General features: G+C 39.4%; 1 protein-coding gene across 2 annotated transcripts in view; it reads left to right on the top strand.

Annotated features, from left to right (window-relative positions):
* Positions 1-3,447: 3,447 nt before the first annotated feature.
* The window catches only part of RFX6 (regulatory factor X6), a 38,774-nt gene continuing 25,077 nt past the window's right edge, over positions 3,448-17,144 (top strand). The window contains exons 1-5 of one of the 2 annotated variants that reach the window (XM_048065596.2): positions 3,448-5,330; positions 5,440-5,596; positions 7,255-7,378; positions 8,997-9,058; positions 17,018-17,095. In XM_048065596.2, the coding sequence (XP_047921553.1) occupies positions 5,174-5,330; positions 5,440-5,596; positions 7,255-7,378; positions 8,997-9,058; positions 17,018-17,095 (578 nt within the window). In that variant the 5' untranslated portion in view covers positions 3,448-5,173. The remainder of the gene's footprint in view (positions 5,331-5,439; positions 5,597-7,254; positions 7,379-8,996; positions 9,059-17,017; positions 17,096-17,144) is intronic. The other variant, XM_048065595.2, reaches the window with a different exon arrangement.

The raw sequence follows: 17,144 nt of genomic DNA, 5'->3' as shown, positions 1-17,144 counted from the left end.
TAGTAATGAGTTGCAGGGAATCAGAAATGGAGTTCAAAAGCATATTTGAAAAGAAATAGGTGTTAGTGTACACCAAATAGCCCTAACATCAACACCATATCAGAGCTTCTATGTAGTTCATTTGCCTGGGGAGGATGTGAAGTGAAACAGTTTCCAGCACTTACGTAAATATCATGAAGTTACACAGGAACAAATCAATAGCAAATTGTTTTTCTATTGCTTCATTTATCTTCAAAACATTTTTCAGTTAAACACACAGAATCCCTCAAGATGTTATTGGCAAGTCATATAGATGTAAATAAAGTTGAAAACATTTTGCTGCTGTGTGATGTGTTGGGAAAACAATAAAAAGGAACATTGCAGCAAGATGAAATGGTGCAATACCTGGGTGCTGATATAAAAGATGCTTCACATGTAAATTATGGACAACATTTCCATTGTGCTACAGGTCACATATATCTGAGCATCTTATCCAGGTTGTTGAATTTTGGTGGGATTGCACCAATACAAAATTCGCATAAAACCGTGTAAGACTTCCTCACTACAGACAGGGAAGAGAAACAGATTTGTGAGAGGATGATTTCTTCCAAGGGGTAATGTGACTCGTATCAGTTATCCCTGGAAGACAACCTTGTTTCTCCACTGGCTGCAAAGGGAGACTGAGGTGACCAGATTAGACTCAGAAAACTAGCTCCAAGACAAAGTTAGAAAAGATGTATCCCATGCTTCCTGTCCAGGGACAATTAACATGATTGCAATTCAATAATAATAAAAAAGTGCAATTTTGGAACAGGAAAATAATAAAGAAACAGATTCTGTGGATACTTCAACAGTTTTGCTTCACAATTTTTCTTTCATTCAGCAATGAGCAGCACTGATGAGACCACAAGTCTCAGTGTGCACAACACCAAATGATATTAAAATTCCTAGGCACTAGCAATACTCTAATGTTCATGGTATTATCCTGTATGTCCCCAGATAGCCCAGTTCTGCATCTGCCCCCTTTCTTCTGTCTCCCGAAGGCTGAGATCATAAATCTTGTGTGGACTGTCCACACCAGCCATACAGGGCTCAAATGGGAGAGTAGGATTGCCTGGCTGCCTTAGCTATTAGTATCTCTCCTTTGCTCCAGCAAAGAGCTGGAGCACACATTGCTACCTCTCAGGAGTGGGTATGTGGATCTCAAAAGAGGATGAGGTGGTGATTTTGTGCTGGGTGAGTCAGCCTCTGAATCCTAGGAATGGGAGAAAAGAACAAGGAGGTTTTATCCCCATCTGCTGCATTATTTGTTAGATGCTGCTCTACACAGATGGGTGCACATCGCAGGGAAAAAAGCTGTTCCTGCTTCAGGAGGGTTAGTCCGGGATACTCCAGGAGTCCATTCTGGGTGATAGATGGACAACAGATCAAAACTTGAGCTAAATTGTGAAGATTTGTTCCTCGCATGAAAACTATTTTGAAAATGTCAGTTTTGCTGTTCATAGATGTTTGCTAAAAAGGACTCAGAGCATTTTTCTAGCCATGATACTAGCCTTGGAAGACAGGACAAGGATAAGAATGTTAAGCGATAATGAAAGCACTGTGTTTTGTTTATATGAAATATGACCTTTCCATCAGGATGAATGCTTCTGAGATTACATCAAACAGCAGAAAACTAGGAATTAACTCCTTCAGGTAAAAAGAGTATTATAGAGTGTGGTAGTTATTTTGCTAGAAACCTTTTCAGTTGCCTTAAATCAACACCTTCAATAGGCAGGTGCGACAACTTCTCACATTTAAGGTTCAGTAAACAGAAGATGGACTTTTGATAGTTTGCTAATGCTGGATTAAGTGCTTCAAAATGCATTAGGGAGGCAAAGGCAATAGAGAAGCCAGGCAAATAAACATAAATAATAGCAAAGGTGCCGCTGAAGGCAGAGCTGAAGTAAGAGATCTGCCCATCAGACTGGTAAGTGGATTTGAAAATGGAAGTAATGTGGTAAAAAGGTAGGGGTAGGAATTGTCTGAAAGAAGGTAGAGGGCTGAAATAAGTAAGATAAAAGATGAAGACCAGAGCAAGGGTAACTCTTTTAGTTCCAATAATGCAAAGGCATCGTGATTTCTGAGGAAGTTACAATAAAAATTTCAAAATGACAAAGAAAATTACTTGCAGGCTGCAAACCTGTGGACAGCTCCCTGGCCTATTTGGTTGGGTTTGGCAGTCCATGTCAGGAGTTCCTCCGTGCCAATGAAATACCACATATGTACCACACCAGTGTCTGAAATGTGAAATTTAAAACTACTCTGAGAACGCCCTGACTACAAAGCATGACACGATGACTGCTGAGCAAGTATACTCTGAGGGATGGAAAAGAAAACTTACATAGTGAAACAAAAAGGCAAAAATAAGTTCAGGCAAAGAGAAAAAATATGTTCCTTCTCCACTCTGCTGTTCAAAATACTATCACAAATAAGATCTAGCCTGCTGGGAGAGAGGAATATGGGGTGTTGGAAGGTCCTTCCTGCTGAAGGGAGATTGTTTGACACCAGTAAATATTTTTCGCTGGCAGGTGTTCTGGATATGATGTGACCTGCCCTCTCTGGAGAGCTTTAAGGACCAGGGAGACAAATAGTTCTGGGAATCATATAACAATACCTGTCTATAATCCTGCCTTGTTTTCACGGGAAGGGAGAGGAGGGACAAGATGATTTCTTTCAACCCTTTATGTCTTTTGGCACTACTTTCCATTACTGTGAAAATGATGCAGTATGAGACAACAACCAGAATTTCAAGAACACCGGCAGGAATGATGTAGCAGAGGATAAGACACAAAACAAACTAACCCAAACTTCATGACTGTACATCCTCACTGCCATGCAAGCCTACACACTAGTGCCAATAGGAGGGGCAGGACCATCGTGACAAGAGTCATAGGCTCCACTGGGCAGCAGTCCCTGTGACTTCGTACCCAGACACAGCACCCACATCCAACCTCGTGTACAGTAGACAATGTGGAGAAAAATATTTTCTTTAAAGCAGAGGGATTTGGTTGTAATATTTCTGCATGAGTGAACAGCTCAAACATTCAGAATTTCACTTTGCCTGCTGGGATTAATCTTCCCCTCCTATTAATTACTTTCATCGTCAAAGATTTTGTATGGAAACTTTTAAAAACAATTTGAGTTTATTAAAGGACACTGTCAGATAAGAATAATTTATGTGTAATTTACTGTAGGTCACTTATAAAAAACCTGCCATATTTCTATTAATTACAGAACAGATACTTTTCCTCACATATTGGCAGTAGATGATGTACCTTTCTCATGCAGGCTTTAAACATTACATGTTTACCTAGGAGCACTGGCCTACCCATTTTTCTTTCTTTACTGCTGCAAATATATGCTTAATTTCATACAAAGGAGGTAACACCACACAACAATCATTTCCTGGCTTTGAAAGAACAAGTAGAGGAGTGTTTGTATGAGCCAGAAAAAGTTACTAAATCCAAGGAGAACTTCTATTTACCAAAATGGCTCTTAAATCATCATCAATTTTAGGTAAAGCTAATTAAAGCAGTCCCTGGCCCCCAGAAGCAGCAGGAAGGGACTATAAATGGTTGCTGCCCCAGGGTATAAACTAGCTGGTCCCTGGACCAGACCCCTCACACAGTTAATCCCTGTGTGGTGATGACTAGAATTAGTTAGCGTCACCAAAGATGTTCTGAAATAATAGTGAAAGAGAATCCTGCCCTTACACAACAAATAGTACATTTAGCTCTGTATTACCAGGAAGACATAGAATTGTGCTCACAAGAGATTCATCACAACAGTTAGTAGCTGGGAGGCTTTATTATACTGTAGAAATACCGACCCTCATGGGCCAGGCTCTGAAGTAGTCAGGTCAGCCAAAAATTGCAGAGAAGTCAAAGGGCCAAATGCGATTTTGCTGCAACCTCAAAACAAAGTCATTGAAAACAAAAGCCGAACTGTCTCAATGAGTTATGCCAAGAACTGATACACGGGCAGAATCATATGTGGACATAGCCATATGGACAATGTCAATATAGCATCACATATGAAGTTAGAAGGAGATGTGATAACTGTGAAGAAATGTTTGAATAGAGCAACCAGTAAAGAAGGAAGTATATTTTACATAGGTATGGGCAGAGGAGTAAATGGAAAGAGCAGAAAGTTTGGGCTAAATGTCATTTTTGACTCTGGGACTATCCCACAGGTCTTTGTCATTTCAGAAGCCTGTCACTCATCCTTGTGATGCCTTTTGAGGCCTTTGGCAGGTATGGGTGCACCTGGGGTTTTGTTAAATATGGATGTGACAGGTCATAACTGGTCTGATGATGTATCTGTGCAGGAGTGGAAATGATAATATTCAATCGCTTCATACCGCTGGTGGGACCGTGAGTCGAGGTGCAATGGAAGAGCACAGATGGGAGAACAGCTCCTTGCAAGCCTCATTCCTGTGACAGCCCAGCACTACCTGAGGGCTGAAAGAGGTCATCTGGCAGCACATCTCGGGGCTGCTCATCACTGCAAGCCATGCTGAAATCTCCCAGACTTTATACAGCAAAGAGCACGGGGCCTGGGATTTTGCTCTGATGAGGACATACTAAAGCAGGGGATGTTGCAGTGACGATGTTACTTTGGCATCCGACCAACAACTGCTGTGTAGAAGAAGCCGTTCCATCTTTCCTGTTATGGTCCCTGGCCACCTCTCCAGGCTGGCATACTGAAAAACACCGGCACTTCAGCAACGCCTGTCACATCGATGCGATTTATTTGCACACAACCAAGACGTGCTGTTCCAGCACCAACAGTTAAACAAGGCAATAAAGAATCACGACGACTTAAGGAGCAGGTGCCGGGGGGGTGCCAACTCCTCGGCCCCGCGGCCGCCCCTCGCCCTCTCAGGCTGGGGACGAGCAGAGCCCCCCGGGGCCGCCCTGGGAGGAGATGGCGGCGGGGCGTCGCTCCCTCACGCCGCCGGCAGTTAATCATTAAGCGCCCCCCCGAGCCTCCCCGCACCTCGGCCGAGCCCCGTCCCCTCGGCACCGACCTCCCCCGGCTGCCGTGAGGAGGCAGGGCCCCGCCGGGGGCAGGCCTGCCCCTCCTCGCCTCCCCTCAGGCTGCCGGCGGCCCCTGAGGAGCCCATGGGGCGCGGCAGGTGCCGGTGAGGAGCATGGCCGAGGGAGCCGAGGCTGACGGCGCCTTCCTGCGCCTCCCGGCCGAGCAGGACGAGCGCTACGCCGAGCTGCTGGCCGCCGGCTTGCTGCCCTGCGCCCGGGACGGGACGGGCGCCGAGAGGGGGCTCCCGGAGCCATCCGCCATCAAGTCAGGTAAGGGGCCCGTGGGGCGGGACGGGCGCCGTTGAACGGGCGCCGCGGGGAGGAGCGGCCCTAACGGAGCCCCCCCGGGCGTCTCCGCTCTTCCCTCCCCGGCTCGCAGAGCTCCGTGCGGGCAGCGACAGCCTCTCGGAGGACGACGAGGATGCGGACGGCCGCGACGGCAAGCTGAAGGGCGCGGGAGGCAGCCCGGCGGCGAAGAGGAGCGTGGCGCAGATGATGAAGGACAAGAAGAAGCAGACGCAGCTCACCCTGCAGTGGTAGGGCCGGCCGGGCGCGGGGCTGCCTCTGACGGGGGGCTGAGGGCTTTCCGGTCTCACTGCCATCAGCCCCGGTACAAAGGAGGCCCTCCCTCCCCCTAAATTTCCGATTTTTCTTTAATTAGCAGAAGTTTATCCGTTAACAGAGATCTCTGTCACACCCGCACTGGCTGGGAAAAATCGGGAAAGACCGAATTTACGCAAGAGAAAAATCCCAAGTATCGGCTTACTGTGCCTGAACCGACGGTGCAAGCATCCAGCATAGACCTGGAAGGAGCTTACATAGCTTCTCGTCCCGGGTGTGCGGGAACACGGTAGTAATCAACACATGGACAGTCGATTATACTTTATTTTGTTTCCGTAAAATCGGGTTATTTCTTCTTCCTAGAAATGATAAACCCGAAAATCTTGGAAAACGTAGAAATGAAAAGTTACCTCAGACTTACCATCTGCAAATGGATGCTTTAATTATCCTGTATGGCCATGGCTGTTCGATTTCCATCGTCTCAATATATATATTTTTACATTATATTCCACCATCCACAGACACCCTCCCTTTACCTTATTTTATCTGGGCAAAAATTAAACACATAAGAGGTCAAATTCTGCAGACTTTAATTCATACAGGTCTTTACTAAAATACTCCTGAAGTTAGGGAGCTAATATTGAATTAAATGGGAACTTGGTTACCAAATCCAGACTATAAATTTAGAGTTTTCCTTCAACCTGAAAAAAAAAAAAAAAAAAAAAAAGGAATAATCCAGATATCCCGGTTTCTTAATTTAGTTTACATCTGACTTCTTAGAGCAGACAGTAAATTGAAAGGATTTGAGTCTCGTGAGTCAGTGCAAAATTATTTAGCATGCAGTGTTTACTATACAGTATGTTCATATAGATTGTTGTAATTTGAAAAGAAACAAATTTATTACAAATCATTCTGGGAGTAGCAGATAATGGAGACTGATAAAGAAAAGAAACTGACAAGAGTGGAATACCTAGCTGTTACCAAGAGTTCAGTTAAAGGGAAGACAGACAATTTTTACTTGTTTTTAAAATTAGACTTTAATGACCTTTGCCTAAGCACTTGCCTTTTGTAAACTGATGCATAAAAGTGCATACCCTCCAGAAAATGTCAAATCTTTGATTTTTCGTGTGGTTTGGTCAAGAAATAGCTTCAGGTCCAGCGTGAAAATTAAAAAGCAAAAGTAGGAAGAAAAGAGACATAACTCCAGGTATTAGAAATAGAGAAAGTGCAAGTTCAAGCCCCTGCTCTGTTCAGAGGACAGCCTTAAACCCAAATCTTTCACAGTATAGTTAGTACTCATATTTTCAGAGCAAGGCTGCCTCTGAGGTGGTAGTCATTTAAATCAAAATTATTTAAAGCAGAAGTGTGCAGACTTTGAAAAAGGCTCATTAAGAATAAGGGACCTGGCCCCATGCTTTCCATATTCTGCAACTACCCTAAACATGAAGTGTAGAGTCAGTCTCTTGTGCCTGTCTTGTTCACTAGAAACTCATCTGTGTTCTGTCATGGATATCTTCAGTAAAATGAAAAAAAAAAAAAAAAAAAGAGGGCAGTGCCATAAACACAGAAGGAAAATAAATTGGAGAGACATGATATGTTGCTTTTTACTCTTCCAGTTTCTTTCTCTATACAGGCTGGAAGAAAACTACATTGTCTGTGAAGGAGTTTGTTTACCGAGATGCATCCTTTATGCACATTATTTAGACTTCTGCAGAAAAGAGAAGCTGGAACCTGCTTGTGCTGCAACTTTTGGGAAGGTAAAAAGTAAAAGTCTTCATCATTCATTAGACTAATTCTCATAGTTTCTAAAACTAACAGTTTGGTACACCTATGTCAAAATGCCTGTTAAATTATTTTTTTTTTCCTACTGCTAATGCACATGGAGTCAAACTAATTACTACTATAACATATGGAAGGATTTCATGACAACAGCTTTAGGGTAATGAAACTGAAGTTCCCTTTGATTCCTTTTCTTTTTTTTTTTTTTTTTTTTTGTAAGAAATAACAATATGGCATTTTCTCCAAGAGCTTTTTTTTTTTTTTTTTTTTTTTTCCCTCTCTCTTTTTAATGGTGACATTAATAGGGCTCTTTCCACAAAAACAGATCTGATATGGAAGACACTTTTAATTATACTAAAGGCAGTGTAAAGTGAGAAGTGACACAATAAGCAATACAAGAAGGGGAATAAAAATTAATAACACAAAGAGCTCCTGAATGAAAAATTGTTGATTCCTCCTCTTTTCTACCCTTCCCTACAATTAATCCTGAAATCATTTAATGAAAGGGAGATGTGAACTCTCCAAATTAAACCCTGAGTAGTTAGTGAAACAGGAAACCAAAAATGCTTCAAGGATCATCTTTTTTTTAAAACACTACCGATCTGTTCATTGTTCATAGATAGCAAAATGCATTAATTTAATTAAATAATAATAATGGATGTAAAATCCAGTTCATAAAATGAACTTACTAATTTTTTCCTCTTGAATTGGATATACTGAGAAAGTATATGTCTAGTTTTCATTACATAGTTTCAGGATAAATGAGGAAGACAGTAGCTTTCCATTTAAACATTGTTTTGACCATGATCTAGCTTTTAGATCCAACCGTTAGTTCTACCTCTATTACCGAATTAGTTTTTTACTTAATAAACCATCTCCCTTAAGCATCATTTACAGGAAGAACAGAATGTTTTTAGGGCAGGAAGAGTAGAATATTTTTAGGGCACTAATCTCAATCTCAGGATTCCAGTGGCAGAATGTTTTGCTTGATTTGGATTAAATCACAAAACATGATTTTTTTTTTTATATGGAGCATAGATCATAACAGAAATTTCATAGGGTTTCAGTGCAGATAAGTATGTTTAAGCCTGTGCAGCCTTTTGATAGTCAAGAAGATAGAAATGCCCACAAGGTAAATATTTGCTTGCCTTAACCTTCAGATCACAATTTTCAAATCAGAAATCACTTTATTTCTAGCTGTTTGACTTTCAAAATGGAATAGCTAGCAGCCAAGTCTTTCCCTCGCTTCTGTTTAGATCCCTGAAGCGAAAGACACAGTTGTACTTTAGGGACCTGAATGGTGCAGGATCCCAGTGAAGAAAACTAGACTTTGTATTGTAGAAGTGAAAATGGAAAGGAAGAACAGACAAAAAGGGTGGGAAGACTGGGGGTACACAGTGAGATGGACAAGGATAGAAGGACCCCTGCAGTGTAAAACGTGCTGAATTGTTTATGTTGTGGCTTACGTGTCATAAATTCATGAAGTACAGTAGACTGCATATTTATTCTCCAGTTTTTTCCATGAAGAGATTGCTTTAAAAAAAAAAAAAAAAAGTATACCATTGTGAGAAATTAATACTGTTATTTTCTCTTTAGACCATTCGCCAGAAATTCCCTCTCCTTACCACAAGGCGGCTTGGAACAAGAGGCCATTCAAAGTAAGGCACAATTATCTGTGTATCCACTTACAGAATACATTGTAGGAATTAAATACATTTCCATGCCTCCATAATGTGTAGTAATTGGTAGAGGAGGTATTCAGATGGAAAGCTGTTAGTGTTAACTTTCATGCACCTGATGAAACCGATACAGTGTTTGAATTTGAAAACATTACTGCAGGCATAGTTACTAAAACTAAACTGATTAAGCTTCTAAAACATCATCATTTTCAAAGAGCCTTTCACTGGTTGCAAATAACTTGTCAAAATGTTATATATGTACATATATGTATAAAAAAACATTTAACGTATTTTTACAGCCATTCATCTTTCTACAAATAATGTGCTATTTAACTGTGATTTGCCTTTTGCAAATCTGACAATTTTCAATCTGTTCTCTTGATAACAATAGTGATTTATTTAAAGACACCAGAAAAAAAGTATCTTAAATTTAGAAGAAATTATACATCTGCACTTTGTTATGGATAATTTTTAAAAACTCTAATTAGTACACAGTCTGTAGTGTATTCATGTATAATGTATCCAGTTGATTTGTATATTTCAACTGTGGAATGTTACAGAATCACAGAATCGTCTAGGTTGGAAGAGACCTCCAAGATCACCTAGTCCAACCTCTGACCTAGCACTAACAAGTCCTCCGCTAAACCATATCACTAAGCTCTAAATCTAAACGTCTTTTAAAGACCTCCAGGGATGGTGACTCAACCACTTCCCTGGGCAGCCCATTCCAATGCCTAACAACCCTTTCAGTAAAGAAGTTTTTCCTAATATCCAACCTAAATCTCCCCTGGCACAACTTTAGCCCATTCCCCCTCGTCCTGTCACTGGCCACATGGGAGAATAGACCAATCCCCACCTTGCTACAGCCTCCTTTAAGGTACCTACAGAGAGCGATAAGGTCGCCCCTTAGGCTGTGGGAATAGATATTTATGCATCACCTATGGCAAAATATTTTGCTAGATCAGATTCTGGCATTATCCTTTAGGCCATGACAAAGTTAGTGTAAAACTGTGGAGAACAGTTGGAGCAACATCCCTTACATCCACTCTCCCACCTGTGCCCTCATACCAAGGCTGCTGAGGAAGTACTGCTGAACTGTCCCCAGTCTGATTTTTTTTTTATTTTTAATTGAGAATCCTCCTTCTTAAGGAAATAAAAAAAATGTGTGGTGTATTGATGTAAGGAATGTAGAGAAGTCAAAATAACGCCGTAGGGTATTGCTGATGTCAAGGTATGAATTAGGTAATTTTAGGAAACCTCTGCCCTTGTTTGGGGAGTCACAAATACAATAGTGCTCTGTATTGCCTGAAACCAACACTGGTTCTGAGCTTTTCTTAGTGTTGTTCATTAAATTGTTGTTTCGATGTTTATTAATCTCTATTTATTTAAAAAAAAAAGTTTAAACTTAGTGTGCCCATACCATTCTACATAAAATAAGGCTAGTTATATAGTTTTATTCTTTTAAAGTAACTTTCAAAAAACTTAATGGCTTTCAATCCCAAATCTAATTTAGATCAGATCCTTATCTGTAAATTTCTATTGATTTCAAAATAGGTTTGTCCTAAAAATAAGACAATGCTATGAGGAGCAAATTAAGACAGGTATTGTGTCCAGCTTTCTGTGTATACATAGAAGTCAAACATTTATTATTAATGCCTATGTTTTGAGACATACATGCCTTTAAAATTGTGAGTAGGATTGTTCTCATGCTTAAAATTACAAATGTGTTTATGTAGATACTGAGTAAGACTCATTAAATTAGCCTTATAGAAGAAAGTACAAAGAGTTGATGGTTTACTAAAACACAACTGGAGACCAAAAAAACTATCAAAGAACAATTTTGCTAGTCAGTAAGATAGAAAACTAGAATATTGGTACTAAAAAGAGGAAATCAGACATTTGGTTTGTTTGGGAAAAGTATTTTTGAAAGGCTTAGCCTTGAAAGACAAAGGTATTCTTGTCTTTCAATAATCTATAAGCAAAACTCAAAATGAAAGGAGACTGAAAGAAAAAAAAAAGCAAAACAAAAACAAACAAACAAAAAAACCCACAAGATTGTGGTTTTCCTAAGTGCTCTGTAATATATTAGGAATGTCTGAAAGATGCATTGTTTACTTTTACAATTCTGGGGGGGTTGTTTTGTGTCGTTATGCTGGCCTCTTTTCCTACCTTAGATATATCAGAAATAGCCAGGCAAGCCCACCCTATTTTCGATGAAGAATGCACTGGAGATGCCATTAATGAATTTTAGGTTTTGTTGCATATACAAAATGGGAAATAATTTCAATTACAGATTTTAAAAGACATTATTTCTTTAGTATATCTCAAATATTTATTTTAATAAATCATTAATAAGAACAAAATCCAAAGGAAAGCCTGCATAGAGTGTTTTCCTTTCTATAATAAAGGGCAATTCTTGTTTAGCTTCTGTCACGGTCTTACAGTTTTGTAATCCATTGAGTTTTTTCAGGAAAAACAGAGTACACAATCTGTCTTGTAGTTGCTGAATAGAGTTTTTGAGGAGAGTTACATTTAGAAGGGTAGTTTATAAGGGAAAGAGATTTAATGGATTTTCTGCTGTGGTGAAGTTGAGCTATAGTTACAGGCGTAAGCTATTGTAGATTTAGTCAGCTTTGCAGATGGACATTTGCTGTTGTGTTTAAGTTTTTAGGAGATCTGGCATTTATAGTCCCCAGGAATATTTGACAACCTACTAGTTCATCAATGTCTCAGTTAAGTCTTACACTCATAACCTAGTGCATTTGGAGAACTACTTTCAAATCATAATGAATGAGAGAATACAAGGGGAAAAGACTGCCAAATGCTCATTTTATTTTTGATCTGACATACCTAATACATTGATAAACAAGATCCAATCAGGATCCAAACTTCCAAAAATGTCATGTATCTGCGTAATTTAAAGAGGTATGTTTCAAAACAAGTTTTTGACATGGGAATCTCGCCACAAAATTAATTGTGTCAGTGTAATTCCCTTTTCTCCGAGACTATCACAGAAGTACTTCATGGGCAGCTTTTCTTCAGCAGATCCAATAGTCCTACTGACCTTGGTGGTATTATATGCCATATTTTCATATGGATTAACTGTTCTTGAGCAATTTCCTCAAAGGGATGAGGCATCAGCAGGTTTTGTTTGAACATCTGGCATTTGTTTCTCCTTTTTTTTTCCACTGGATTTTTCCTCAGAGACTTTTTGTCTGCAATTCTCGTTTCCACTACAGTAGATTTACGTTGTTCTGGCTGTGCAGAAAAGAGCCTCGTAAAAGGCACAAGTGACAATATCTCCAGTTCAGAGACCGAATACGGCAGCAAGTAGTCACTGAGGAGTGGTAGTATAAGTAACAACCAGTATCTCTGATGTTGTGGATCATATCAGAACCATAGTCTCACTAATAAGGAACAAAGTCATTTCTGCTTTGGCCAGGTAGCAGTTAGTCATGCAAGTATCATTTATGGAAGTATTTTCATTAAATTAATATGTAAGGTAAGGGGCTGTTCACCAGTTACATTAAATGACTGGTTACTCACTGCTTTTGTCAGCTTGAACGCTAGATGTTGTAAGCAGTGTTGGGACTACTACTGGGACTGGTAGGAGACACTTCTTACTAGCGGTTAAATTCTAATTTTTTAAGCATGGTAGTGGAGTGACATTGTTTTAGTTCTGTTGTTAGTGTCATTATTTTGATATAATATTAGTAGGAGGAGTAACAGTACTAACTATTCCTGACAGTGATGTTTAGTGCGGTGGTATTGCCTGGGAGGCAATCATCATCCAGTGCTTAGATGTTGCAAAAGCATGAAAGGAAAAAGACAATTCCTTTCTAATGGAATCATTATTCTTATAGTGCAAAGAAAAGCTGCCTCCCTAGGAATAAAGCACCTTGCTGCATAGTGTATGCATACACAGTAACACACTGATAGAGCCTGGCTGTGGACAGAAGAAAACAAAGTAAGTCGGTTCCCTCTTCCATCCATTCCAAGGTGGCAGCCGTTGTTTTTCTTCCACACCGAAACAAGTCCAAACTCTTTCTAACATTCACTTGAACTGAATTCCAGAAAGCATTGCTGATCTAAGCTGAGACACGGGTGCTGCTCTAAGGTGCAAGAACTTACATCAATGTTAGTTCTGAGCAGCATTTGTCATCTGAGGTTCTGGATAAAGGAGGGCCTTAAAAATGGGTCTAATAAATCCTTTCGACTATTTGAACTTTTGATTATTAAGAACTAACCTCAGAGTCTCTCTCCCTCTGTGTTTACATCCAACAACCTATTTGTACAGAGGTGTAAATACTAAAACACTCATTTAAAGAGTTGACCAAGAAAGTACAACAAACTAAACACAATTTTGTTAACAACACTACCCATGCTGCTCACTCCAGATTGCTGAATAGAAGGGGAAGACTTCTGTATCCCTGCTGAATGGGAGAAGACCCAGACCTGGAGCAGGTTCCAAATCCACCTTTTTGCATGGGCAGTGTTGAACATGCTACGGCCACTACCAGAATTTAGTTATATTCTTCATGGTACATGAATTACCTGGAGCAGCTATTCAGGAAAATGTGCATACTGCTCAGACCATACACACAGAAGGCTGTTTGAGCTCAAGTTACAATTTAATTTCTTTGTAGACTTTGATCAATGTTGAATCTTAGCTTTTATCCATGATGTCTGAAAACTATTATCTTATTTATTAGGAGTGATTTAGTGGGTTAATAAAACTGATACGGCAGCTGGCCCCATGATAACAAGTTATTGCAAGTCCCTGAACAGCTTAAGCCTATCATTTCCTTATCAGCTATCATTTCTGTCCGTGTATGCTAAAATCAGGGCTACTAGCTACATAGGAACATATGTTATAATAAGCCACTGAAATTAAGAGAAAATCAGTTTAGTTTGTTCTTTAAAAGGTTTGTTACAAAAACAGAGAATAAGTTCCTTATGATGACTGATTTCCTTTTATGAATTGTACAATAGAAATATAAGAGTGGAATATACATGTAAATAGGCACATAAAGAGAAAGAAGGTACTTGAAGATGTAGGTTAAAGATATTGTCAGTGTGTCTGGAATGGGTCTACTGCAATCAGCAGGGAGTAAAAAATCAAAAAAGTCAAAAATCAACAGGGAGTCAAAGCTATTCAGCTAAGGACTTAGGTGTGTAAGAGAATAAAGATCTTTATACCTTATTCCTCTGTGAAGTACTCCAGACAGAACTTTAAAAGTACAGATTATAATTTATTTATTCTTTTATTGCTTCTGTGTCATGACTGGAAAGCTGTACTTTTTTAGTACTAAAAATTCAAGGAGATTAGAAAGATAATTTATATGCCTTTAAGACACACTGAATAGATACCGAAAAAAAAAAAAATCTATTCTGCAGTTGAAAATAAAAAAAAATGAAAGGAGTAAATTCCGGTATCTTGGGGCATTCCAGAACACGAACAAGTACTGTGTCTGCCATCAGAAAGCTGAGAATCCAAATCATATGACAGTTCCTGTTTCTAGCCCAAATATGTTTATACTGAATTAGATGTGAATAATCTAGATATCGAATCCTAACTTTGTAAAGAATTACTGATTTTCTTTGGCCTCTGGCCCACTTCAGCTTTAACAGCAGGGAAATCCAATTTTGTGGTGAAAGCGTGAGGTTTTATTTTTAGAATTTACAAAATGACGTGTGATTGAAACTGAGAGATTTGGGGTGTTGGAATGAGATGCCGGCAACTGCTTGTTAACATTGCCAATTACAAATAAATTACTCTGCCTGTAGCATTTTTAAAGAACTGGTCACAGCTCTATTTAGTGTTTCATCCTGTGCAAATTCAAGATTAAGTAAATGCTATTATTTCAAAGGATCCATACATACGCATTTTTAAGACTTCTTGTGTCATGTTTAAACTAACTGAATTTCCATGAAAGAGGAAAAAATGCTCATGCCTTTAGCATTTTTGCCAGAACTCTGTCTAATATTAGAAATTTTCAGATTCAGGTGTATGGCTCAAGTCCATCTGTTTAATACCCATAAACCAAAGCTGTTGGTTGAAAACCTTCAGGACTTTAATTCACAACAGAGATGACGCACTACTGTATCTGAAAAGGAGGCCAACTGTCCAGCATTATGACATTTAATGAAAGGTCACATTTAATGAAAGGCATCCTAAACCACCTTCAAGTGTCACTTTGATTTGATCAGTCAGTTCTGACTTTACTGGGTAAAAAGAGAACTGTACTGAGCAGATGGTCCTATGTCTGAGCTTCTGAGTATGAACAGATATTTTAAAATGCTCTGTTCACCACATCACCATTCATCAGAGAAATATGCTTATGGGGAAAGAAAACTAACAGTAGCGAAATAGGCAAGAAACTCTTGGCCTTCCTAAGGGTCACCAGGTACCTCTGTGTTCCAGTGATATTACGTAGACTCATAAATTTCAGATGAAAAATAAAACCTGTGATGCCATAGGTTTATGCAGCCACTTTCTGCCACAATTTCTTGGCTATAAAATCCTGAGTGCACCCAATAGACTGTCCAGAAACAGAATGACTATTTCAGATGAGATTTTCAAAGACACCTAGGCTAAGCAAACATATCACCATAATGAACATCTCCTTAATTATCATTTGTATCTAATGCCTTTAGTCAGCATTGTAAATGTAAAGCATTTGAGGTTTTTGTTCTTACCTGCAACCATCCCATACAAGAGCAAACAAAAAGATTGTAAATTTTTATTTATTTTTGTTTTAAATGGGCATCACCAGGAACATCAGAGATGAGCTGAAAACTCACGTGTTCTATTAAACTATCGGCCAGAGGATTTGTGTCTTAAGAGTGAACTTTTATGCAAGTCTTTGAGATGTTTCAGTGAAATTAGTGCAATGATCTTGCAATGTACTCTCTGTATGTTATGCTTGGTTTGCAAGTAAGGTACTTCAACAGCAAGTGTTACTTTGAAGCAGTTCAGTTAAACCTACTGCCATGGTGTTTTCAAGATGACTTTAGTTAAAACCAAATGATCCTTAATATGCAGTCCATAACATTCTTAGACAAGTTTGGTTTAACTCCACTTTAAATGTACTTTGTTGAATTTATAAGACAGGGCCTATCACCCTTGATAGATGAACTCAAGCAAACTTTGCTATGACTGAAGAAGAAAGAGCTGCCCCCAGCTTGCTCTCCTGCCCTGCTCCTGGAGGTCACTTTTGTAGCAAAATCAGTGGAAAGCAGTATCTACAGCATAGCTAGTTTTCTTAGCACCAACCCACCCTCTTCAGTGTCTTTGGTTAAGGTGTTGTGCTCAGAAATGCAAAGGCTGAGCAATAAACATGTTTCCTTCTTTTGTTTCTGTTTTTGGAGCAATAATCTCCAGGAGAGCAGTGAGGGAAACAATTGATGATAACTGCTTAAGCAACTAAATAATGCAGCAGTCAGTCAGCCTACAACCTGAGAGATGAGTGGATGAATGAGATATTGACATTGCTAGTCACAGGAGGCTGAACACTAATTTATAGTGGAGAAAATTACTGGGGAGTTATTTTTAACTGAAAAGTGCTCTGTAGACCTCTAAACGTAACAGCGGTAAGCCTGATAGATTACACCTGATGGATCAAACCCTTGCAACAAACTGGACATAAAATGAAAGAGAAAGCATGTCAGGGAAAAGAGATATAACATGTTTCTGGGAGATTTGTTCTTCCAGCAACATTCTTGAAAGAGAGAAAATGTTTTAAATTTAAAGAAGATGCCAGCCTTGAATTTTGTATCAAATCGTGACAATACTGTTTTCTGAGACCAGATTTTTTCTATGCCAGTGAAAGGAATAAGTGGAAACTGTAAAGAAAAGCTTTCATGTAGCATCGAAAACCAATTTGACAGTTTGTTTTATGTCACACAGAAATAAAAACACCCCTCTTTTTTCCGCAGGTATCACTATTATGGAATTGGCATTAAAGAAAGCAGTGCATACTACCACTCTGTGTACTCTGGAAAAGGCTTAACCAGGTACAATAACATAGCATCTGAGACATAGCTTCTATCCCTACTTTAGAAA

This window comes from Anser cygnoides, chromosome 3 (genome assembly GCF_040182565.1).
Source record: "Anser cygnoides isolate HZ-2024a breed goose chromosome 3, Taihu_goose_T2T_genome, whole genome shotgun sequence".
Taxonomy (NCBI): domain Eukaryota; kingdom Metazoa; phylum Chordata; class Aves; order Anseriformes; family Anatidae; genus Anser; species Anser cygnoides.
This window is presented reverse-complemented; position numbering and strand designations above follow the sequence as displayed.